Genomic DNA, 25045 nt, shown 5'->3' on the forward strand with positions numbered 1-25045 from the left:
GTGGTGATATCCCCTTTATCATTTTTTATTGTGTCTATTTGATTCTTGTCTCTTTTCTTCTTTATTAGTCTTGCTAGCAGTCTATCAATTTTGTTGATCTTTTCAAAAAACCAGCTCCTGGATTCATTGATTTTTTTGAAGGGTTTTTTGTGTCTCTATCTCCTTCAGTTCTGCTCTGATCTTAGTTATTTCTTGCCTTCTGCTAGCTTTTGAATGTGTTTGCTCTTGCTTCTCTAGTTCTTTTAATTGTCATGTTAGAGTGTCAATTTTAGATCTTTCCTGCTTTCTCTTGTGGGCATTTAGTGCTATACATTTCCCTCTATTAACTGCTTTAAATGTGTTATTTCTTATATTGTTTAGAGTTATTTTCTCTGTATTGTTTAATCAGTTTTGTCTAAGATTTGTTTATTTTATTTATTTTATTTTTAACTTGGTCTTTGTTTCATTTAATCAAGTCTTCCATATCATTTTTAATTTCATTAGTTTCTGATTTTAATTTAATTTTATTCTCTCATTTATTTATGGTTCATTGGCTTTTCCCTGTAGTTTCATGAATTCAGTGCTTAGTTTGTTTATTTTCATCTTTTGTGTTTTGTAATGTTTACATAGATACAAACTTATTTTGAAAACGGTTTTAGCCACATAATATAGTTTTTGATATAAAGTTTTTTATTGTTGTTCATTTTAAAATGTGTTAATTTTGTTTTCTTCTTTAACCAAAGAGTTATTTAGAAGTGCATTTTCAAATTCCCAAGTGTTGAAAATATAAATCATGGTTATTGAACTTGCTGTATTCAGCTGTTCCCTGGCTGAATCTCGTGTTACCTTGTACCAGGAAAGTGTTGAATGATTTCTAGGGAAAGAATTTACCAGGTAAAGAATTTGCCAGATAAAGCATTAAACAATTAAATAAATAAAAATTTAATTGCATTTTACTATTGACATGTTTTTCCTTTTGTCTTTTATTTAGTCTTACTGCTCTGATCCAAACCTTGTGTTAGATTTGAAGAATCTCATTGTGCTTTTTGCTGACACACTTCAGGTATGTGACTTCTGTTTACATATGCTCATCTAGATTAGTATTTCATCAGCTCTAAACCTTTTTCTTGACTGGGTCTGGTGGCTTTTGCCTGTAATCCTCACTGTTTGGAAGCCTGAGGTAGTAGAATTGCTTGAGTCCAGGAGTTCAAGACTAGCCTCAGAAATATAGTGAGATTCCATCTATACAAAAAATAAAAACATAAAAAATCAGCAGGGAGTGGTAGCACATTCCTGTAGTCCCAGGCAGAGGTGAGAGGATTGCCTGAGCTTTGGAGTTCAAGCCTGTGGTGAGCTATGATCTCACCATTGCACTCCTGCATGGGTGATAGAGACACTGTCTCAAAAAAAAAAAAAAAAAAAAAATTCTGGCTGGGCATGGTAGCTCATGCCTGTAATCTCAGCACTTTGGGTGGCTGAGGTGGGCTGAGCACTTGAGGTCAGGAGTTTGAGACCAGCCTGGCCAACATGGTGGATCCTTATCTTTATTAAAAATGCAAAAATTAGCCAGGTGTGGTGGTAAGCACCTGTAATCCCAGCTACTTGGGAGGCTGAGGTAGCAGAATTTCTTGAACTTGGGAGGCAGAGGTTGCGGTTAGCTGAGATAGTGCCATTGCACTCCAGCCTGAGTGACAGAGTGAAACTCCATCTTAAAACAAACAAACAAATAAACAGAAGAAAAACAGCAACAATAAAAATGAACCAAGAAAAAAAATCTACATAAGCTTGGATAACTTCCCTTTTAGTTTTAAGTTGGGTTTATTATTTTCCTAGGAACTAGGTCTTTTTATCTCTTCATAGCATTTCCTGAGCTTTACCCTGAGGCATTATATTTTCATATGTAGTTTCCCCCTCCTTTTTTTCTCTCATATCGAATCAATTAATTGAACCACTGACTATATTAGTTTTTCAAAATGTTCTTAATTCATATATGGCACCTGAGTTAGTCTTCTTGTTTCTTTAACTACCATCTTGAATAATGATGGTTGATTTGAACCACATATTATATCTAACAGAAGAGCATTAGAAGTGGATGAGATTTGAAGCATTTTTACTTTCTCTCCCTTCTGTGAACTCTTACTATAGGTATTAGGACTTATAGGAGGGGTTGTAGGGAGGACTTAGCCGATATTATGCCCTTTATATATAGATTTTAATTTTCATCTTTTTCTCACTGGCTTAAACATTTTACTGGGTATTATTTAATTCTTAAGATATAAATGCTAGATATTAGGTGTGAATGAAAGATTTTACCATCATGGTTTTATTTAATTTGCTGTCCAAAGAATGTAATTTTTATCAGTATCTTATCCCTCTCATTTTGCCAAAACAAAAAACAAAACAAAACCAAAACCAAAAAAAACCTCCTTCCTTAGAAACTGAAGTGATTTTCTTATTTTGTTTCAGGTGTATGGTTTCCCTGTAAATCAGCTTTTTGACATGCTGTTAGAAATCAGAGATCAATATAGTGAAACTCTGCTAAAGAAGTGGGCAGGTGTTTTCAGGTGAGAAATTATCTATAGTCATATATGTGTGTGTTCATATGCATTAGTGTGCATACATGTATTTATGCACAAAGGTTTTCAGATGTAGTAGGCAACAAGTGTATGTTGCTTATATTTTGTAGCTACTCTAGGTTATGATCCAGAATTCAAATAAACTGTTAGAACATCCAAAATTATGTTCCCAAGACATCCAGTCTCAGTGTATTAGTGTCTGCTGTAGTGGGAAGTCACCAAACTCTATTTTTCCTTTTTGTTTCCTTCGATAAATGTCAGATTCCTTAGTTTATGTCATTCAGATCATCTTGGTGTCATCTTCTTCTGATATTTATTTTTCACTTTGAGGTTCATGCCTAGTCTACAACTTAATTATACTAAGTAGCATTTGAGCACTTAGGAATAATTTAGGTTTTGGAAAATTGGTTTTTTTTTTTTTTTTTTTTTTGAGACGGAGTCTTGCTCTGCCGCCCAGGCTGGAGTGCAGTGGCCGGATCTCAGCTCACTGCAAGCTCCGCCTCCCGGGTTCACGCCATTCTCCTGTCTCAGCCTCCCGAGTAGCTGGGACTACAGGCGCCCGCCTCGTCGCCCGGCTAGTTTTTTGTATTTTTTAGTAGAGACGGGGTTTCACCGTGTTAGCCAGGATGGTCTCGATCTCCTGACCTCATGATCCGCCCGTCTCGGCCTCCCAAAGTGCTGGGATTACAGGCTTGAGCCACCGCGCCCGGCCTGGAAAATTGGTTTTGATGACTCACTCATGTTCTTCCTCATCATCTTCCCTCTCTACACACAGCAAAGGGGCATATAATAGCCCAGCATTTGAAGCCTGTTATTTAAGTAGTTATTGCAACATGCATACAATAGTAAGAAAGTTATTCTGTCACATCTGTCACTCACAGATGTCTTCTCGGACTGTGCTCTTGGCATATAACCCAGGTCAACTCATTTGACTCTTTTTCTTTTTATACCTTTACTCTCCTTTACTTTAAGTGATTATATTGCCTCTTGCAAGACCCCTTTCCCTGATCGGTTTGTCCTGTTTTTAAACTCTTACAGCTTTAAGATCTTACATTGTTCCTTTACTCTTATTCTTCATGGTTTATGAACATATCTCTATCATCACTTAGTCCAATTTATCTGTATATTAATATAAATATTTATAAAACCTAGATTTAGCTAATGGTATAATTGTATTTAAGGGACTGTTACCTCTATAGGATATTTGAAATTAATAACATGATATATCCATAGTCTTAGATGCTTTGATCTGACGCCTTCAGTGAGTCTTCTGTTTTGATTTTGGTAATATGGTCCCTACTATTAGAAAATGCCCAGTTTATTTACGGAGAGAGAACCTATAGATTTAAAAAAAGTCATTCTTGATGTAGAGCAGTAGGTAAAGTAAATGAAATAGTTTGAATTTATTATGGAAGTTACTCTATTTGCCAATTTTGAAAGTTAGAATAGAATATGATTTTAAAAACCTTACCAATGGGCCAGATGCAGAGGGTCATGCTTGTAATCCCAGCACTTTGGGAGCCAAGGTGGGAAGATCCCTTGAGGCCAGGAGTTTGCAACCATCCTGGGACAACATAGCAAGAGTTCATCTCTACAAAAACTTAAAAAATTAGCCCAGTGGGTGGTGAGCAACTGTAGTTTCAGCTACTTGGGAGGCTGTGGTGGGAGGACTGCTTGAGCCCCAGAGTTTGAAGTTACAGTGAGCTGTGATCATGCCACTCAAATCCAGCCTGGGTGACAGAGCGAGACCCTGTCTCTAATAATAATAAAGTACATTTATATATCATATTAAACCAAACAAAAAAATCTCTTTGCCTTTTCTAGAGCACACGTTCTTTTGTTGCTTACTTCTTACTTACATTGATACGTTCTGTCCTATTTGTAAATCTCTAATCCTAAGACATATATTTATAATTGTGGTCCATTTGCTTCAGAGGATAGTTTTATTTTTGTCTTCTTTAAATCCAAAACCAAACAGCTATATTGTGGAAGGAATATAATAGGGACTGGGAAATGTTCATTTTGGGTTATGTTATATATATTAAGATTGGAGTTCATCAGAAAAGTATTTGTGATTAACCCATCTTCCCTCCCATCCCTTCCCCTCCCCCACCCCGCTTTGTCTATCCTTCCATTTCCTTTGTCTGTCCTTCCATTTGTAGAAACATACTTGATTCTGACAACTACAGTCCTATACCAGTAACAAGTGAAGAGATGTACAAAAAGGTGGTAGGACAATTCCCATTTCAAGATATAGAACTGGAAAAGGTAAGGAATACTTTAAACTTCTCTGGTTGTTTTGGCATCCTCTTAAAAGCTTTCATTGGATCAGTTTCATTGAAAGCTTTACCTTCAACTCAATGGGTTAGAACTCTAAAACAATTTCAAAGGATTCTTTTTTCTTTTTCTTTTCTTTTTTTACTTTAATCACCTTTCTGACAATGAAGGACTCTTTTTGGGGAAGACCAGAATTTCCTGATTTGGGAATCAGCAGATGACTTTGGGTCCTGTTACCTCTGAAGTGTTTGGAGGATTACTGTAGATGTTCTAATTTAGTTTACACTTTGAAATACTTGTTTTTATTATAATTTAAAGACATTTTTCCCGGCAACATAAAATTTACCCTTTGTGGTATACAATTCTGCTGATTTTGACAATGTATTGAGTTATGTATCCATTACCACAATGTTGGTACCAAATAGGCCTATTATACAAAAAAAAAATTTATTTAATGATGCCCCTTTGTTATACCCCTCCCTTAACCCAGCCCCAGGACATCAGAAACCTGGGCTCTGTATATCTACTTTTGCCTTTATTCAGAATGCCATGTAAATGGAATTGTATAGTATATAACTTCTTGACACTAACTTCTTTGATATGACATAATGCTTTCGAGATTCATCCAAATTGTTGCATGTATCATTGTTCATTCCTTTTTATTGCTGAGTAGGTAACACAATTTGTTTATCTCTTTCCATGATGGACATTTGAATTATTGTTTTATTAAAATTTATGTCTTTTTAATATCAGAAAACTTTGGGAGATATTTTCTTATATTTGAGGTTGTTAAGGAGACAATTCACAATGTGGAAGAATGTTCTCTTTGCAAGCTAAATAATTTATAAATATCTTCAATGTTGCTTGGTTTGTGACTTGATTTCATTACTTTTTGCATTTACAGCAACCATTTCCAAAAAAGTTTCCTTTCTCTGAATTTGTGCCAAAAGTTTACAACCAAATTAAAGAATTTATCTACGCTTGTCTGAAGTTTTCAGAAGATCTTCATCTAAGGTATAATATAAAATAGTAGAAATGTAACCAATGTTAAGATTGTGACTCCATATATTTACATATTCTGAAAAACTTTTGATAGTCCCATCAGCTCTGATTTTGGAAATCTTAATAATTAGCTTTTCAATGCATAGCACTGCTATATTTATATAGTCATGATGAAAGGGAAGATTGGTAACTTTTGAATAATTTTGAAAATTTATATTATCTATCTTGCTCTTTATAGATTTGCATTTCAACACTTTCTATTAAAGATAATTTACCAGAAAATGGTAGACTGGATGCAGTGGCTCATTTTTTGTAATCCCAGCACTTTGGGACGCTGAGGCAGGAGGATCGCTTGAATCCAGGAATTCAAGACCAGCCTGGGCCACATAGCAGGACCCCCATCTCTGAAGAAAAAAAAATAGGCAAAAAATACTAATTTTAACATTCTACTTAATGAAATGTTAAAGCCGAAAGGGGAGTATCAGATAAAATCCTTTGGAAACATTATTGCTCTACTCGTATATGTATGTTTTCTGTACATCCTAGAGTATAGGCTCCTTTGTTTCTTTATTCGTGTATTGGTTTATTCACCATACATTTTGGCTAATGTATTATTTGTCAGCTGCTCCTCAGTATAGAAATAATTAAGATGATGAAAATGTGGTCCCTGTCTTCAAGGAGTACCTAGTCTAATTAAGAAACTGAACAATTAATAAGAAGTGCTGGAGCAACATAGAAGCCAAGCCAAACACAAACGAGGATGTTTGTGTTTTTTACCCTGGGTTTCCATCCCCCATCTGCCTAGTCCCCACTTCCTTAATATAAATGACCTTATATTAGATAATTGTCTGTAGGTTATGTTAGGTATATTATTATAGATAAATCATTACAAGTTGATTGCAAAATTACTTTTTCTATCTTCTTTTGGAAGAAAGGTAATACGGTAAAGGAATAATATTAGTAATGGGATAATGTCAGATGCCTTTTCTTGCCTGAATATGTTAAATTTTGCCTGAAAACTTCCTTTAATATTTTCACATTTAAAATTTAAATAAAATATTTAACTCGGGGATTTTAGAAAAAGCTAGACGCCTTTTACTCTTCAGTTGGCATTTATCTTATATCGTGGAATATGGTTAGCTTATAACCTGGAGTGACAGAGATTGCTTTGTCAGTCATATCTGTTTTGTAGTAGAGGCTAACATGAAACATGAGAAAATTTGTATAAAAATTATTTCTTTTACATGCAGGCTCTCAAAACAAGAGAAACTGCTGCATTCAGATTTTAATGCAGCTTTAAGAATAATTATTCTCTTAATTTTCTCTTTTATACTAGACAGAAGAGGCCGAAAAGCATTATGCATATTGACAAAATTTGTAATTGCATGAATTTTGAATACACAAAACTTTCTTTTTGAAAGAAAGATTTTTTTAAAATAGCAAACACATGGCATTTCTATGGTAAAATACTGTTCTAGCATTCATACTCATCTTAAAAAAATAGAATATATACACACCCACATACATATATGAGAGATCCTGTTTCACATTATATTAGTAAAATTAGATGTTTGTAAAGAATTCAGGAGATAAAGAACAGCACAAAGAGGAACAATGCAAATGACCCAAAACTCTACCACATAGTAATAACACTTCTTATATGTTTTAACGCGTACACACACACGGCATTTTTTAAAGCAAATTACTATGAAATACTTCTGTTTATGTCTACAGTATATAAGACTGGAAAGACTGTTGCTTCCTATGTAACAATGCAGGGGGAAAAAAAACGGAGAAGCTACAAAATTAAAACTTTTTTGGAATTCATCAGAGAGGCGAAGTCACCAGGAAACTAAGTATTCTGAAAACCATGATGGGACTGGTCCCTCTAAGGGGACAGACTACTGCACCTGTGGCAGAATAGGAAGGGTGTAACTACCACACATGTGAGAAAGACAAAAACAACTAAAGTCTTAATGTATTGTTAACAGTATACTGTGAGCTAGCATTACAATATAGAATCTATAAAAAAAGGTGAAAGAAATAGAACCAAGATCTGTAGGGCAATTTCAAATGGTAGATTAAAGTAGAAGACTGAGAGAACTGGGAATAATAAATACTTTAAAAGAAAGTGGCTGAGAGTATTCAAAAAAATAATGAAAGGCATCAAACAAGAAATTCAAGATTTTGAGAACTCCAATTCAGATAAATAATAGCAACAACAAGAAACAAACAAAAATATTTAAAGACATCATATTCAAACTGGTGAAAATGAAAGGTAAAGAATGTTTAGAAGGCATTCGCAAAAATAAAAATTACATGATAGTATAATGATAAGAATTATAATAGACTTATTTTCTGAAACTATGCAAGCCAGAGGAAATGGAGTGACATCCTTAAAATACTCAAAGAAATAAAAAAAAATAAAAAAAGCCAGAATTCTATAGACAGAAAACAATTTTCAAAATGAAGACAAACTATATTTTTTTCAGCCAACAAAAGCTAGGAGAGTTTATTATAGTACTTTTTCTGACTTACAATAAATATTTGCTGCTGCTATTATTATTTTATTATTATTACCACAAGTACCACTGGCACCCTGTTTGTTTGCCGAAATAATTGTGCTACCTGCTATGACTGACTCTTAATGCTTCTCTTTCAGCTCAACTGAAATTGATGACATGATTCGTAAATCAACAAACCTGTTGCTGACAAGGACTCTAAGCAACTCTCTGCAGAATGTCATTAAAAGGAAGAATATTGGGCTTACTGAGGTAAACCTGCTCCTAATGAAGTCATCCAAGTCAATGTGTGAACTGATGTCCTAAGCTCTGGGCCTTATGTCTGAATTCGTTATAACTTTCTACATGCCCTTCCTGATAGGCTCCTAATGGTGAAAGTGCAAAATGAAATCTCTTGTTCTTTTCTTTGGTCACCTTTGAAAAGTTTATTCATTTTTTCTAAAAAAGTTGTTTTTCTCTTTTATTGTTTTCACTAGCTTAACTGGTTTTCCTTTCTGAAGTTGTTAGGATACATTTCTGTTACCTGCCATTGATTATATACAAATATTTTTGTTTGTAGAATATATTGAGCATCAGGTTCCAATCAAGTGAATGGCAGTTCATGTACAATGTAGAATATGAAATCACATTTTGCTTGCATCAGTTATCGATGCCAAGGATATTGCAATCATAGTTCTTGGTTAGTGTCAGACTAAGTCTTTATTTTTAAGATATCTCATGTGTATGAAAAGTAAATTACTCTTTATCAGCTTGTAATTTGTTTGCAAAAGGACTAGATATTTGGGATCAAGGAAATGTGCAGAAAAGGCAATAGTCACATTTCTGTGGAGGTTTATTGGATCTCATAAACAGAGGAGGGATATTTTACATATATTGAATGTAGTACCTTGGCAAACGAGATTTGGTCTATTGGTGTGTAGTTCTAAAATTTAGAAAGATGTGAAGTTCTCTCTCTTAGAAACTCAAGATTGCATAGTAACCTCAATCTGTGTTTCACTGGGTGTTATAGTGCCTAAAATGAGAAGAGTTTAGAAGAATTTTTTTACAAGGAAAGGGAAAGGCTGTTTGCCATCTGTTTTACCTATAGAGGTGGTGCAGTTTGGAATTCAGTTACTCTAGGAAAAAATTGACATTTAAAATGTACACTATCAAGGATTATGGTGAAGTGCAGTAAAAGGTTAATGATACTGACATATAGGTAAAGACAGCTGGAAGCCAGGTGGGCATTTACTTCTAATTTTGGAGTTATTTTCTCTTTCTCTGAATTAAGGAAAAAAAATATTATAAGATGGGATATTGGAAGTGATTGAATTCTACTTATAGCAAACTTTTCTTTCAATTGAAAATTACCTTAGACTTGATTTAGGATAATCCCCTCATTTTACAGAGCTTCCTTTCTATTGCCTGGTACAGAAATATTAGGCATTTGCTTTTATGTATCTGAAAAATAGCTAACTTCTTTTGTAATCAAGAAGGTTACAGAAAAGGAAAGTTGGAGTGAAAATTAGGAAGTCCTCCTGCTTTTGTTAGATTATAGTGTTTTCTTTCTCTGGACGGGAAGTTTATTATTTTGTGAACTATCTCTTCATTATAACTCTTCATGTAACTGTTTTTATGTCATTCAATTTAGCAGTCTCTTAACAATGTTATAACAAGTAGCATAGCAAGAACATGGTCTGATAGAAATAGCTTTGACCTCAGAAGAATCTTGAGTTCAATTCTGGCTGTGCCATTGGTTTACTGTGACATTTTAAGAGAAAGTCCTAACTTCTCAGCTTGGGTTTCAGGAAACACTGTACAGGTCAGGTAATAATAGAAAGAACCAATATGAGGTTATCCAGGAAGAACCATGTAAATCTTGGCACCATTTCATTGAATGCTAAATGTTATTTCCTTAGTCTTTGGGTGTTTTTAGGGAACTATACTTTCAATATCTTTGCATATGAGTGAAGAAACATTCATACGCTTTTGTTTTGGCTATTGTGGTGGTGTGTACATGTATAGACACAACACATAAAGTGATTTTTTTAATTACCAACTAGACACACTTTGAATAATTATACTACCTACCTTTGGAAAGAGAAGACATATCCTTCTTTATGAGTAACTAAAGTGAGTTCACATCTGGAATCATCATCATAATAGGTAACATTTGTGGAGCAGTTTATATTCTTCAAAGCCCACTCACAAATTCGATTTCAGTTAGTACAGTAACATTTGAAGCAGGCTGGGCATGTGTTGTGATTCCCACTTTATAGACTGCCTAATTAAAGTCCAGGGAGATTGCCTGAGGTCATACAGCTAGCAAACCTGGTAGAAATGATACGTGTAAATCTAGGTTTTTTTCCCAAAACCTATTCACTTCTACTGTATTGTACTGCCTTCCATACTGATTTAATTATTTCATCCTAACAAAATTGAGATTTTTACAGGAGGTCCATAGTAACTTGGATATTGTTTTAGTTAGAGATGTTTTTATGTTAGATAGCAGAAATCCACTCCAGTAATAGAATTGTGATAAGCCCACACAACTTACAGATTCCTGTTTCAGGATATCAGATAATTCTCTTAGGACTTGAAAGTTCCCATAAACGAATGTCTCTCTGTCTGCCCTTCTTGTTTTGGGGTTACACAGTGTTTGTTTTGGGGTTACACAGTGTTTACTCTGTTTTGGGGTTACACAGTCTCATCTTTTCTTTTTCTATGCATATGCTCTATCCTTTTTCCTCATGGTTTATTTGTTTCTCCATGTTGAGCCAATTCAAAATTACCTTTCAGTTTTAGCACCACTAGAACGTGAATGCCTTACTCTTTCAAACTTTATGTGACTATTCATTATTTATTCAGTGAAAATGGCTATTTTCCTAGGGCTGCCTCAAAAGATCTGTGAAAAGTGCAATAGAGTATTGGTTAAGACTGTATGTTCTAATACATACGGCCTGGGTTCCAATTCTGGCCCTCCTCATAATAGCTGTGCCCTTGGGCAAATTACTTTGCTTTCTATGTAAAATGGGGACAATGGTAGCATGTATTTCACAGGAATGTTGTGAAGCATGTAAAGTACTTCGTGTGCTTGGTGTATAGCAAATACTCAATGCATATTACCTGTTATTATTAAGAGGTCTAAGCAGTCAATCACTGATTAATACTAGTATAGAAATGGAGTTTTTTAATTAAGAGAAGTAAAAAAAAAATTAGAATAAGATGTTCTATTAAGATAATTTATTACCTTTACAATTTTTAAAATATGTACTCTCTATTAGGCACTGATTTCCATGCCCTTAGGATAAATCACTGAACAATAACAACAATAGAGATGCTTGCTTACATTCTACCAGAGAAAAGCAGTTAATAAATAATAAACAAAATAATTATGTTAATTTTGTAGTATGGTTAAAGGTAGTGAATGCTATGGAGAGAAGAAAAAGCACTTGGGTTAAGGAAATCAGGATTCTGGTAGGTGTTCTAGGTTGGTTTTATTTTTATAGCAGCACGTTGAGGGTAAGTTGTTATTGCAGGAGGCATTTCAGGTAGAGATTAGAGCCAGAGCAAAGGCCTGAAGGTAGGAGTTCTTGGCAAGTGGAGGGAAAAATCAGGAGGCTAGGGTAGCTGGAGTGGAGTGAGCAAGGGGAAGAGAAGCAATTGATTAGTTTAGAGAGGTATCAAGCATTCATGTCAGGCCGTTGTAAAGCCTTTTGTTTTTATTTTGTGTGAAATGGGGAGCTATTGTAGGATTTTGGTTAATGACATGATCTCACTTATATTTTGAAAGGTTCACATTGACCATGGTAGTGAGAATAAACTGTAGGATGGAAACAAGGGGATCAGTTGGGGGATTATGGCAGAAATCCAGTGAGACTGGGTGGTAGCTATGGACAATGATAAGATTTTTTAAGTGTAGAGCCAACATGCTTTCCTGATGATTGGATATAAAGAAAGAGAAAAAGTGAAGAGTTGAAGGAAACTAACTCCAGGATTTTTTGACTTGAGCAACAAGAAGGCTGTATATACCATGAACTAAGATAGGAAAAATTTTAGGCAGAGCTGAATCTGCAGTGAGAGAACATTGGGAATTTGATTTTGGACATATTAAATTTATAGTGTTTATTAGACATGTAGGTTGAAATGTTGAGTAAGCAGTTGTGTATATGAATTTGGAGATTGGAAGTAAGGTTTGTGTCATGTGCGTACATGTGAAGAGACCACCAAACAGGCTTTGTGTGAGCAACATGGCTGTTTATTTCACCTGGGTGCAGGCGGGCTGAGTCCGAAAAGAGAGTCAGCGAAGGGAGATAAGGGTGGGGCCCTTTTATAGGATTTGGGTAGGTAAAGGAAAATTACAGTCAAAGGGGGGTTGTTCTCTAGTGGGCAGGAGTGGGGGTCATAAGGTGCTCAGTCCGCGAGCTTTCTGAGCCAGGATGAGCCAGGAAAAGGAATTTCACAAGATAATATCATCGCTTAAGGCAAGGACCGGCCATTTTCACTTCTTGTGTGGTGGCATGTCATCGGTTAAGGCGAGGCAGGGCATTTGCACTTCTTTTGTGATTCTTCAGTTACTTCAGGCCATCTGGGCATATATGTGCAAGTCACAGGGGATGTGATGGCTTGGCTTGGTCTCAGAGGCCTGACAGTTTGGCCGGGGGATAAAAATTGGGGAGAATGTAAATATTTATAATCATGCAACTGGATACTATCACTGAGGGAATGAATAAAGATGGAGAAGAAAAGAGGATGAAGAATTGAACTTTTGGGTACTCTGATATTAAGATATTAGGAGAAAAGAGGAACCAAGAAAGGAGATTGGGAAGGAGCCACCAGGGAACTAGGAAAAAACAAAGCAAAACAAAAAACAGGAGTGTGCATAAAGTATATAAAGAATGAGAGAGTGATCAATTATGACAAATACTGCTGATTGGTAAGAAGAAGGTGAAGAATTACCATTGGATTTAGCAATTTGGAGTAACTTGGTGACCTTGATAAGAACACTTTTAATAAAATGGTGGAAGGAAACTGATTGAGTAGGTTTTAAAGAGAATGACTCCTGAAGAGAGGAATTTCAGATAACTAATATAGATACTATTGCCACTACGAGGTGAGTGTGAACTGTGCTTAGTGACTTGCTTCCAAAAAGTATAGGGTAGAATGAGGAAAAAAGTAACTTTACAGTGAAGAAACCTGGCAGACGCTGCCTCGCTCAAGTGTTCCAGGTTAACAGCATCAGTGATAAGTTATATTGATAGTATGTACCTTTCATATGATTTGATGAGAGGGCACTTTGCCTCTGTGTTCTCCCTCCCTAGCCCCATGAGCTCAGTCTAACCATGGGAAAACATTAAACAAACAAAACTTGAAAAACATGCTATAACATACTTGACCAGTACTCCTTAAAACTGTCAGTGTAGGACTGGGCACTGTGGCTCACGTCTGTAATCCCAACACTTTGGGAGGCCGAGGTGGGTGAATCACGAGGTCAGGAGTTGGAGACCATCCTGGCCAACATGGTGAAACTCCATCTCTACTAAAAATATAAAAATTAGCTGGGCGTGGTGGCACGTGCCTGTGATCCTAGCTTCTCGGGAGACTGAGGCAGGAGAATCGCTTGAACTAGGGAGTCGGAGGTTGCAGTGAGCTGAGATTGTGCCACCGCACTCCAGCCTGGAGGCAGAGTGAGACTCCATCTCAAACAAAACAAAATGAAAACAAAAACAAAACAAAACAAAACAAAAAACTGTCAGTGTAATCAAAAAGAAGGAAAATCTGATACACTATCACAGACCAGAGAATAAGAAGACATGGCAACTAAATGTAATGTGGTATCTCAGATGGAATTCAGAAACAGATAAAGAACATTAAGGAAAAACTAGTGACATCTGAATAAAGTATGGCGTTCAATTAGTAGTAATGCGTTTATGTTGGTTCCTTAGTTGTGGCAAATGTACCACAGTAAAGTAAGATGTTAACAATAAGGGAAGCTGAGTGAGGAGTATATTGGAACTCTGCAACTCTTTTGTAAATATAAATACAAAACTGTCCTAAAATAAAGAGTTTATTTAAATAAAAAAATTAAAGAATGGGAAAAGAGGAATTGGAGATAGCAAATATAAGACAGCTCTTTCAGGAAATTTTGTTACCAAGGGAAACAAAGAAATGGGGTGATAGCAGCGGAAGTCGGTTAAGACAGGTTTTTTTTTTTTTTTAATTTTAATGGGACAAATAACAGTCTGTTATGTATTGTGGGAATGATACAGTATAGAGCAAAAAAAAATGGGTGATGTAGGAGAAAGGGAGAAATCTCTGGTGCAATGTCCTTGGGTAAGAGAGTTTAAGATAGAATATATAGTTAAAGGGATTGGCAGTAGATAGTGTCAAGTTCACCTCTGGTAACAGATAAGAATCAGAGTGTGTGAATGCAAATGGTAGTAGCTGGGTAAGTATTATGGTGGCAGGCTCCACATGCTTAGTTTTCCCAGCAAATGCAGGGTCTTCGGCTAAACGTGCAGATGGGAGAGCAAGCATGGGAGATGAAGGAGAAAGAAGGAGTGCTGTAGTCCTCTGGGGGTGTGTAAAAAAAAGGAATTGATTTGTGTCAGATAATGTGGTTATTTGTTAGCATTTAGTGCCCACTCTTGACTAGTGTACATGTATTAAAGTGAAACTAGCTAACACGATTGTACATTTTGTTTTTCTTTCTTTCTTTTTTTTGAAATGGAGTCTCGTTCCGTCTCTCAGGCTGGAGTGCAGTGGCCTGATCTCGGGTCAGTGCAACCTCCACCTCTCAGGTTCAAGCAATTCTTCTACCTCAGCCTCCTGAGTGGCTGGGATTACAGGTGTGTGCCACCACACCTAGCTAATTTTTGTATTTTAGTAGAAACGATGTTTCACCATATTGACCAGACTGGTCTCGAACTCCTGACCTCAGGTGATCCACCTCAGCCTCCCAAAGTGCTGGGATTACAGGCACGAGCCACCACGCTCAACCATGATTGTATATTTTCTTAAAGCATATTTTGCTGGAAGCTGCAATATATCAGTTCATATCAATACTAGTTCTAAAGAATTGGGTACATTTTCATCTGATACTTTATAATTTACAGTAGTATTTATGTTTAATTATTTATAATATGTAGAAAGAAGTTCAGAGTTCCTTCTAGTGAAACCATATTGGGTATTTGTATTTTTATGATCACAGGGCACTTCTGTGATGTAGTGCACTATGCATACCTAATATGGTCGTAGAGACCTGAAGAAATGAACAGTGCTTTGCATTTATTCTTTACTTTTAGTATAATTTAGATTGATGACCATATGATTCTATCCTCTCATTTTCCACATTCCATTTATTTCCCCTCTGGTTAACAGAAGTGATATTGCTCACTTTGTTACCATGTTTTATACTTAAGTCTTGTCAAATATAAACTTTGTACTTTATCTTGGAATTTGTAACCAGTAGTTTCATGTATTTTAGTATTTTAGGTATTTAGTATTTTAGATGTTTAATCATTTTATAACATGATATAAATGAGCGGTTATAAATTGAGTTATAAAATGAGTGGTTGACACAGTTTTCTGTACCCTGACTAGGGTGAAAAGGAGATCAAATCCCTTGAAGTCTATGTGATAGCTCATTTTTGTGAATGAGAACCAATGCTACTATTTAGTTTTTTGTTTTGCAGATTTAACAGTTGAGAGGCCTTGGTGGTATGAAGAGGAGTGTGACTTCTCATTTTCTTCCTTTGGATTAGTCCTGTTGAAGGTTTATTGTACTGAATTGTCTGTTTTGGGAAACATGCTAAAAGCAGTTTTAATATATGCAGATGTGTATATTCCAGAAATAAGAGGGAATGGAAACCTCTTCTTGGAATTTAAGGCTTAGTTTTGAACTATGGAAGATGATGAAGATATTTTCTGGGGTTTGTCAAAAATAGAATGTCATCATGGTTCAGGTTCCACTAGGGTGTTTTGAGCAGGTTTGGAGGAGAAATGACCACAAGAAATAGGAACACTTTTACACCGTTGCTGGGAATGTAAATTAGTTCCCCCATTGTGGAAGATAGTATGGCAATTCCTGAAGGATCTAGAACCAAGAAATAACATTTGACCCAGCAATCCCACTACCGGGTATATACCCAAAGGAATATAAATCATTTTACTATAAAGACACATGTACATGTATGTTTATTGCCATACTATTTACAATAGCAAAGTCATGGAACCAACCCAAATGCCCATCAATGATAGACTAGATAAAGAAAATGTGGTGTTTATATACCATGGAATACTATGCAGCCATAAAAAGGAATGAGATCATGTCTTTTACAGGGACATGGATGAATCTGGAAGCCATCATCCTCAGCAAACTAACACACAAACAGAAAACCAAACACTCCATGTTCTCACTCGTAAATGGGAGTTGAACAATGAGAACACATGGACATAGGGAAGGGAATAACACATACCAGGGCCTGTTGTGGCGTGGGGGATGAGGGGAGGGATTTTTTTTTTTTTTTTTTTGAGACAGAGTCTTGCTCTGTCACCCATGCTGGAATGCAGTGGCATGATCTCGTCTCACTGCAACCTCCAAATCCCACATTCAAGTAGTTCTCCTGCCTCAGCCTCCCGAGTAGCTGGGACTACAGGCACGTGCCACCACGGTTGGCTAATTTTTGTGTATTTTTAGTAGAGACAAGGTTTCACCGTGTTAGCCAGGATGGTCTCCATCTTCTGACCTCGTGATCTGCCCGCCTCGGCCTTCCAAAGTGCTGGGATTACAGCTGCCATGCCCGGCTGAGTGGAGGGATCTTTAAGAGGACGGGTCAATAGGTACAGCAAACCACCCTGGCATACATATACCTATGTAACAAACCTGCACGTTCTGCACATGTATACTGGAACTTAATGTAAAATTGAAAAAAAAAAAAAAGAAATGACCTCCACGGTGTGCTATGTGCCTTTCTCATTAGATTTTCTCTGATACAAGGAAGGAGAGACAGAAAATTTTCTAATTTTAATGGTTTTCACTTAAGTGACTTGTGTTATTTACTTGTGAGAGATAGTCGTTTGATTTATAATGTTCATTTTTGACAATTCTCATAGAACTTTATGTAAGAGATAATCAATATTTGATCTATTGTTAGTTTTATGTCCCTGAAATAATGTTTAGGACAGTTTGGATTACTGCAGTGTTATATATTATAAGAGACTGGGAAGTAGTCGTTAAAAATATCATCAAGGGAGCTCAAACTCTGATGGAAGTTATCTGAAATTGCTTCATTTTATCTTTCAATTTGAAATTATGCCCAAAGCATCTGGTTTTACATTAGTAAATGCCCTTGTAAGGATTTTGGTAGCTGTCATTCAGGAGAAGTTATCACTTAGACCTCATTAACAGACAATATTCTCTCTGAAAATGACATGGTATCTACTGTAATCCTAGAGTGTCTTAATAGTCTATTCTATGCTCAGCAATGAAACATTTCAAAAAGTGACTGACAGCCAGTTGATATAATTCATGGTGATCTTTTGTGTTGACAGATCTTTAAAAAGTCATGCGAAATTACTACTGTACCCAGTGAAGCCACCTCCCTTTTTTTTCTTTAACTGCCAGTATCCTGTAAAACAGGATAATTTTCTCTTTGACTGCCACTGTTTTTTATTTCAATAACATGACATGATTCCTCCTTATTATTAGGATTTCTTTTGACTGACAGAATGTGTTTCCATAGGTAATACTGATTTTAAAATAGAAATGTTTCAGTTCTCAAATTAACTCTCTTAATTTTCTGACTCCCACATCAAGACAACCTTGCCAGTAGCCACCTTCCCACTCAGGAAGACGAATTATTTAATCCACACAACTTAAATATTTTAAAATGATTTTAGTCTTCCTCTGAAGGAGAAAACGCTGAAAGCAAGAGGGTGATGAATTGCTTATTTTGGTGGATATTTTTTCCTAGAACACTCCAAAGTTAAAAGGTTGTTGTTTTTGGTAATTTTATAGGATGTAGTAGTCTTGTGTTCAAAACTCAAAATTTCTGAATTCAAACTGTGGAATGAATGGAAAGGAGAGCTGATGTATATGAACTTGTCTGATGAGTTGTGGGGGAAAATACAGAGATCTAGTCCCAGTGTTGACCTAACTTTTCATCTAAGAGAATTTATTGGAATTGTATCTCTGTGTTTTTGCCCTTTGTTATTGTGTTTCAAAGTAGTTATTTTCCTAAGATTGTCAGGATGATCCTTAGTGGAGTAGAAGATACTCTTTTTCTTAGTTGAAACCAGTACTAAAACATTGTCATTATGAATTGACATGTATTTTTTGAGAATGAAGTGTGTGCTTTTATCCTGTGCTGGATGATGTGGAAGAAGTAAGAATGTATTTTCTGATTACAGTCCTATTTGTATTTTTGTTTAATATTCCACAGCATGATATGATTCTTACTGAAATAAAATTCCAACTTTTTAACATTGTTTTGAATTATCATGGATTGTAAACCATTGTAGTACCACCCCCATCTTTAGTTCCAATTTCTGCTTTGTGTCATATGCCACCATCCACCACCCCCCACCACCCTCTTGGCTCACTGTCTCGCTAGACCAAAAGACCTAGATTAATTCATTGCCTTACATGCCAAAACTACCCCCTACCTGCCATAACCTCACCATCAGGCATATTTTGTGAAAATGCAAAGTAAAGATGTAGAAAAGAGAGACAAAAAAAGAGTTCCATTCTATTTCCTGTTTGTATTTCTTTTAAACTCTAACGAATATGAACAGTTTGGATAGTTTAATAGTTAAGAAATAAGTAATAGATACCACTTTTTTCCCTCTTCTTTTTACAGACAGTAGAATCAGAGCATATTGGGGTCTAGTTGATTGCAGGCCCTGAATCTTATATTTTAGTCTAATGTACACAATCTTGCAGCACTTCAGAGCTGCCATATTATGCTTACGCTAAAGGCACTGGCAGAGTCATTTAGATGAGTCCATAACTGGAAGGTACAGGATGTAGTATTAGTTCCATTTAGGCTATGTGATCTAAAGAAAATCACTTCATTTTCATTTCTGTTATAATAAAATGGAAGTTATAATTATGTCCCTTTAACTACTTTTCCAAGTTTATGGGAAAACAGTGTAGGAAAATGAATCACAAAATTAATCTTTAGAATCCTTAATTCTATACAGACAATGATAGTTATTCTTTATCTTCCTCTTTAAGTAATTTATAGAAGACAACTTTTATTTTATTTTATTTTTTTTACCAGTACTGTCTTTTAACAGTCTGTTCTATGTAAGAAAAGGGAAATAGTGTTAATAGCAGAATATTTAATCCTCACAATAACTCTGTAAAGTAGATATTATTATTGACATTTTACAGATAAGGAAATAGGGTTATAAAAGTAAAGAAAATTTCCCAAGATCAGAAGGTAATAATAATAAAGTAAGTCATTAATTCCCTGGTTACTTTCATTTTGATGCCCATGTTCTTTCTTCCATAAACTGTTGTAGTTTGTTAACATATTGTAATCTCTCCTAACATCTCTCTGTTCATTATGCCTAATTTTGAAATGTCTTGTTGCCATTTTAATGATTCCTATTCTTTTGGTTATCATTTATTTGTTTAGTTCATTTGGCAATGTTTTAGTTGGAAGGCATCATGCTAAACAGTAGCAATTTTTGTTCTCAGTCTAATCTTTTTAAACAAAAGAAAACATACCTTTAGAATACAGTGATTAGTTGTTCCCATAATACGGGAAAATACAAAAGGTTTTGAAATGCTAGGATGGCTGTATTAGTCCATTTTCATACTGCTATAAAGAACTGCCTGAGACTGGGTAATTTATAAAGGAGAGAATTTTAATTTACTCACAGTTCAGCATGACTTGGTAGGCCTCAGGATACTTACAATCATGGTGGAAGGCAAAGGGGAAGCAAAGGACTTCTTCACAGGGTGACAAGAAGGAGAACTGTGAGTAAAGGGAGAAGAGCCCCTTATAAAACTATCAGATCTGTGAGAACTCACTCACTATCACAAGAATGGCATGGGGGAAACTGCCCCTATGATTCAATTACCTTCACCTGGTCTCTTCCTTGATATGTGGGATTATGGGGATTACAATTCAAGATGAGATTTGGGTGGGGATACAAAGCCTGACCATATCAAAAACTTCCTAGAAGCAGTAACATGAAAGCCCATGCTTTAACATACCCCTTACCAGAATGTGGATGGCCTTTTCCATCATGTCTTTCATTTGTCTTGTACTGGCAGATTCATATTGAACCATTCATCCTGGGGTGAGTAGTCAAATGACTTTTACCTGTATTTGTTGTTTTCTAGCTTGTCCAGATTATTATCAATACAACACATTTGGAGAAATCCTGTAAGTACTTGGAAGAATTTATCACCAACATCACTAATGTGCTTCCAGAAACAGTTCACACTACCAAGCTGTATGGCACCACAACTTTTAAGGTGAGAGGCCCTGTGGTACGGTGGAACTGCTTCTGGTGTATACAGTCTGGGACATTCTACCTAACATGGCTTTGTTTCTGCAAGATAGTTTATAGCATGCTCTTGAGAATAAGTGTTTATGATATGTTTGGTTTCCCTTCTCTATTTTCTTTGAAGAAATAAATACCGGTCCTAGTTTTTGGGTGTTTAAACAAAACAAAACAACTACAACTGTGTTTGTAAACCCTTCCTCATGTTTTGTACATGTAAATCACTATTTCCTAAGTTGAGCCCCCATCAGTCAACAGTTCTTAAGTATGATCTAGGTAATCATAGTTATGGCTGACATTAACATTCATTAAAATTTTCTAAACTGTCCCCTGCTCTCTGTATCCTGTGACCAATGTTTTTTTTCTTTTAACCAAATCTTGCTCTGTTGCCCTGACTGGAGTGCAGTGGTGCAATCTTGGCTCACTGTAAACCCTACCTCCTGGATTCAAGCAATTCTGATGTCTCATCCTCCCAAGTAGTTGGGATAACTGGCGTGTGCCACCATGCCCGGCTAATTTTAGTATTTTAGTAGAGATGGGGTTTCGCCATGTTGCCCAGGCTGGTCTCGAATTTCTGAGCTAAAGTGAACCACCCACCTTGGCTTCGTAAAATGCTGGGATTGCATGCATGAACCACCATACCCGGCCCTGTGATCAATTTTTTAATCTTACTTTTTAGTGAGCAATTTCTGTCACTGCTTTTCTAGTTAGCAATTTTATAATTTCATATGTCCACAGCACTAGTTTTGATCCAGAGCTGAATCAAATGACAGTCAGGTAGAACAAAAGAAGGATTGACGGTAGATGAGTTTCTGGAGGGTAAATGCTATAGCTCACAGCAGCTTTAATAAACTCCTTCATATTATGTGAGCTTTAAATAGGTATTAAGCAGTAAAAGTAATAGGACAACATCTCAAACATTAAAAAAGTAGATCTAACATATAGGCTACTTATATGGTTTGATTTTTTGTTTATATTGTTATTTGATTGTTTTAGTTTTGAAACATATTCTATGTCACCCTTTTGAAATCCAGAAATTAATATTAATTAAATGTACAGTTGCAGAGTTGGAACCGTGATTTATGTCCCCTTTTGTCTGCTTTTTCCCATCATCTTATCCTTTTCTCTATTTTGGTACATTCTTTTAATTGTAGGTGCAAGAGAAGAAATCAAATTTGATTCATACTGCTATTATGCTTTTGACAGATAAAATTTTGGTATGACTTACTGTTTTTCTATTGTTTGAAAAAAATGCAATGTTGAATCAGAAAGTATTCTTTATGTATCTATGCGATTAGTTCAACTGCTAGGTTAAGTTACACATTCATTAAATGACTATAAATTCTTTGTTTCAAAATGACAATAAAATTACTTAAAATTCATTACACATAATATTATGTTCATATCGTGACTTCCTAATTTTTCAATAATGTCTAATGGTATTAATTTTGATGTTGTTTTAGTGAGGAAAAGAATGATTTAATAAAAAGGCCCTGAGAATGAGTATGAAAATACCACAAAAGCTTTCAGAGCTTCAGAATGACCTCAGGCAGTTTTATAGGAATTATAATTACTCTCAAATACTAGTATTATTATGGCGCTTGGGCATTAGATTTATCAAAAAAAATTTCTGTATTTGCTCTTCTGTGAAAGCCAAAATTTCTCTAGGAAAGAAAATGTAAAAGAAATAGTTCAGTGTTAAGTAGATAATAGGGAGTTAGGGAATTAGAACGTGAGGTTCATTTGTCTATCCAATGGAGAATATGTGGTATCCACTGATACTCTTTCTGTCAACCTGTCTCAATTTTTTTTATGTCAATAGCTTTTCAAATTATGTTCAGAAATTCTCTCAAAGGATGGCTTGTGTATTTTGTTGTTGCTCTAGCATGAAAAAATGCTGAGGGAAAATTAAAGGCAGACAGGAAGCCATAGGGGCTGAACAGCCAGTTAAATACTTAGTGAAGGAGAAGTTCTGGAGACCACTAAAGGTCATGTTGACAGTGCTTATTGGAAACACTGATTGCTTAAAACACACTGAAAATTTATTTTTACCAGGGCTGTTTCAGACTAGCTAACGCAGAACTCAATATAAACATGGCAATTATAACAGCTACATGTTGTGTATTTTCCTAAGCTACTGTTTCCAGAAAACTTTCCCTTGCAGATGGAAACCTTTATGCTGGAAAAGGGGTAGAAAGAGTCTGAAGGTCTTTAAGGTATTTTCTTGCAGAGTTCCCTCTTATTTCTGCCATGTGTGACATAATCAAGCTGGCGTCCTTAGCTTTCCTTATTCATAAGATTTTCCTCACCCTCTTACAAAAGAGAATGAAAGTGTTTATTAATTTACTCCATAATAAATATTGCTTGCGTATCTACTGTGTAATCATCTGGTAGATTCTTGGGGAGAGACAGAAAAAGTACTTTGTCCCTGGACTTAAAGTTTGTGATTTACAGAGAAGACAGCCACTATACTGGAATAATACATTAGATATATTCAATCTCTCATTTATTTAACAAGTTTTAATACAGTATCTACTACAAATCAGGGAAAGTTTCAGGCATGAACAAAAAAGTGAGTCTCCTGACTTTACAGAGCTTATATTTTAATGAATTAGTGGATGATAAACAAACAGAAAAATTCTAATATAATGGCAAGTAGTAATAAGAACTAGGAAAAAATAAATGACCCAAAAGAAGTGAGAAATTAAATCATTTGGATTTCTGATGGATATGCATTCCTGTCAAAGGGAACAGCACAGTGGTAGGTATGGGTGTGTTCAAGAAATAGTAAGGGGGTCAGTCTGGCAATGATGTATCTATCACTAATGGTATGGATGATAAGAGATGAAGTATTCAGGAGTTAGATTATTTCTGGCCCTGTAGGCCATTGTAAATACTATACATTGTATTCTGAAATGAGATGCAATGTCATTAGAAGATTGAATTGTGGGGGGTAATGATCTGAGTTATTTAATGTGATACTCGTTTTTATGTGGAAATAAATATATTGTAATTTAATAAAAGGGGAAGAAGAAAGGCTAATTGGGAGGCAGTTGCAGTACTGCAGGCAAGAGATAATGGTCACTTGGACTAGAGTGGTAGAGGTAGAAGTGGTAAGAAATATTTTTGAAGGTATGGATAGCAGGTCTTAGTACTAGACTGGGTGTTTGTATTAAGAGAAAGACAGGAGTCAAGGGTAGTTCCAAAACTCTTGAACTGAACAAACTGGATGAATACTGTTTACTGAGACGGGGAACACTTAGAGAAAAATACATTTGAAAAGCAGAAATACGATCAAGACTTCCATTTTTGATACATTAAGCTTGATATATTTAATGATAGCTATATAGAGGTATTAAATTAGCAGGACAAAATCATAGCTGGAGATAAAAATTTAGAGTTCACCAGTGTAAAGATGGTATTTGATGGCATAGGATGGATTTTCTTCTGGGATTTGAGTATACATAGAGGAAAGGTGTGAGGATTGAGCTCCAGGGAACTTCAAAATTGACAGGCTCAACAGAGGAGAATTACAAAGAGGATGAGGTTCCAGCTTTAGGACCTCCAAAGAAGACTTCCCAGACAATTACAAGTTGGAATGGATCTTGGAACCAGCAGGATATTTCTAGGGAGAGAATGGATATAGAGGGAGTAAAGGATATTTTAACTTCATGTGCAAAGATTAAATGATAAAATAAAGCCAGTATTCAGCATAGAATTAGAGTGGCAGTGAGATACAGAAGTAGATAAATGCCAACCTGAGAAGCACTTTGTTTTATATTAATAGATAATGTGGACTTTATTCTAAAGTCTTTGAAAGACTTCAAGTGAGGGATGTTGCATTTAAAAAAACAAACATTCTACTGTGCTTCATTGAAAGGAAGGGAAGAACTAAAAAAAGAAGGAAAAGAAAAGACGAAGGAAAGGAAGGAAAGAAGGAAGAAATAACAACATCAATCACATTACTCACAGTTCAGAATGAGAGGAATTGACTTCTAAAAGACGTTGTGTAACTCTGTGCTAATAAATTTGAGGATCTATAGGGAAATAGATATGATGTGATAAGGAAAAGATATGAAAGAGGAAAGCTTCAAGATGGCTGACGAGGTATTTCATACTCGCTTCCTCCACTAAGAAGAACCAACATAATGAGTAGATGATCACACTTCAGATAGATCATCCAAGACAGAA

The 25045-nt window shown here is 35.6% G+C and overlaps 1 protein-coding gene across 3 annotated transcripts in view; it reads left to right on the forward strand.

Moving 5' to 3' along the window:
* Positions 1 to 25045, forward strand: part of EXOC6B (exocyst complex component 6B) — a 713614-nt gene that overhangs the window by 364464 nt on the left and 324105 nt on the right. For all 3 annotated transcript variants that reach the window (XM_017876764.1, XM_017876771.1, XM_017876776.1), the window contains exons 12-17: positions 971 to 1042; positions 2446 to 2543; positions 4718 to 4823; positions 5737 to 5846; positions 8497 to 8608; positions 20691 to 20825. In XM_017876764.1, coding sequence (XP_017732253.1) covers positions 971 to 1042; positions 2446 to 2543; positions 4718 to 4823; positions 5737 to 5846; positions 8497 to 8608; positions 20691 to 20825 — 633 coding nt within the window. The remainder of the gene's footprint in view (positions 1 to 970; positions 1043 to 2445; positions 2544 to 4717; positions 4824 to 5736; positions 5847 to 8496; positions 8609 to 20690; positions 20826 to 25045) is intronic.

The sequence above is a fragment of the Rhinopithecus bieti genome, unplaced genomic scaffold, assembly GCF_001698545.2.
Source record: "Rhinopithecus bieti isolate Rb0 unplaced genomic scaffold, ASM169854v2 scaffold_1058, whole genome shotgun sequence".
Taxonomy (NCBI): Eukaryota; Metazoa; Chordata; class Mammalia; order Primates; family Cercopithecidae; genus Rhinopithecus; species Rhinopithecus bieti.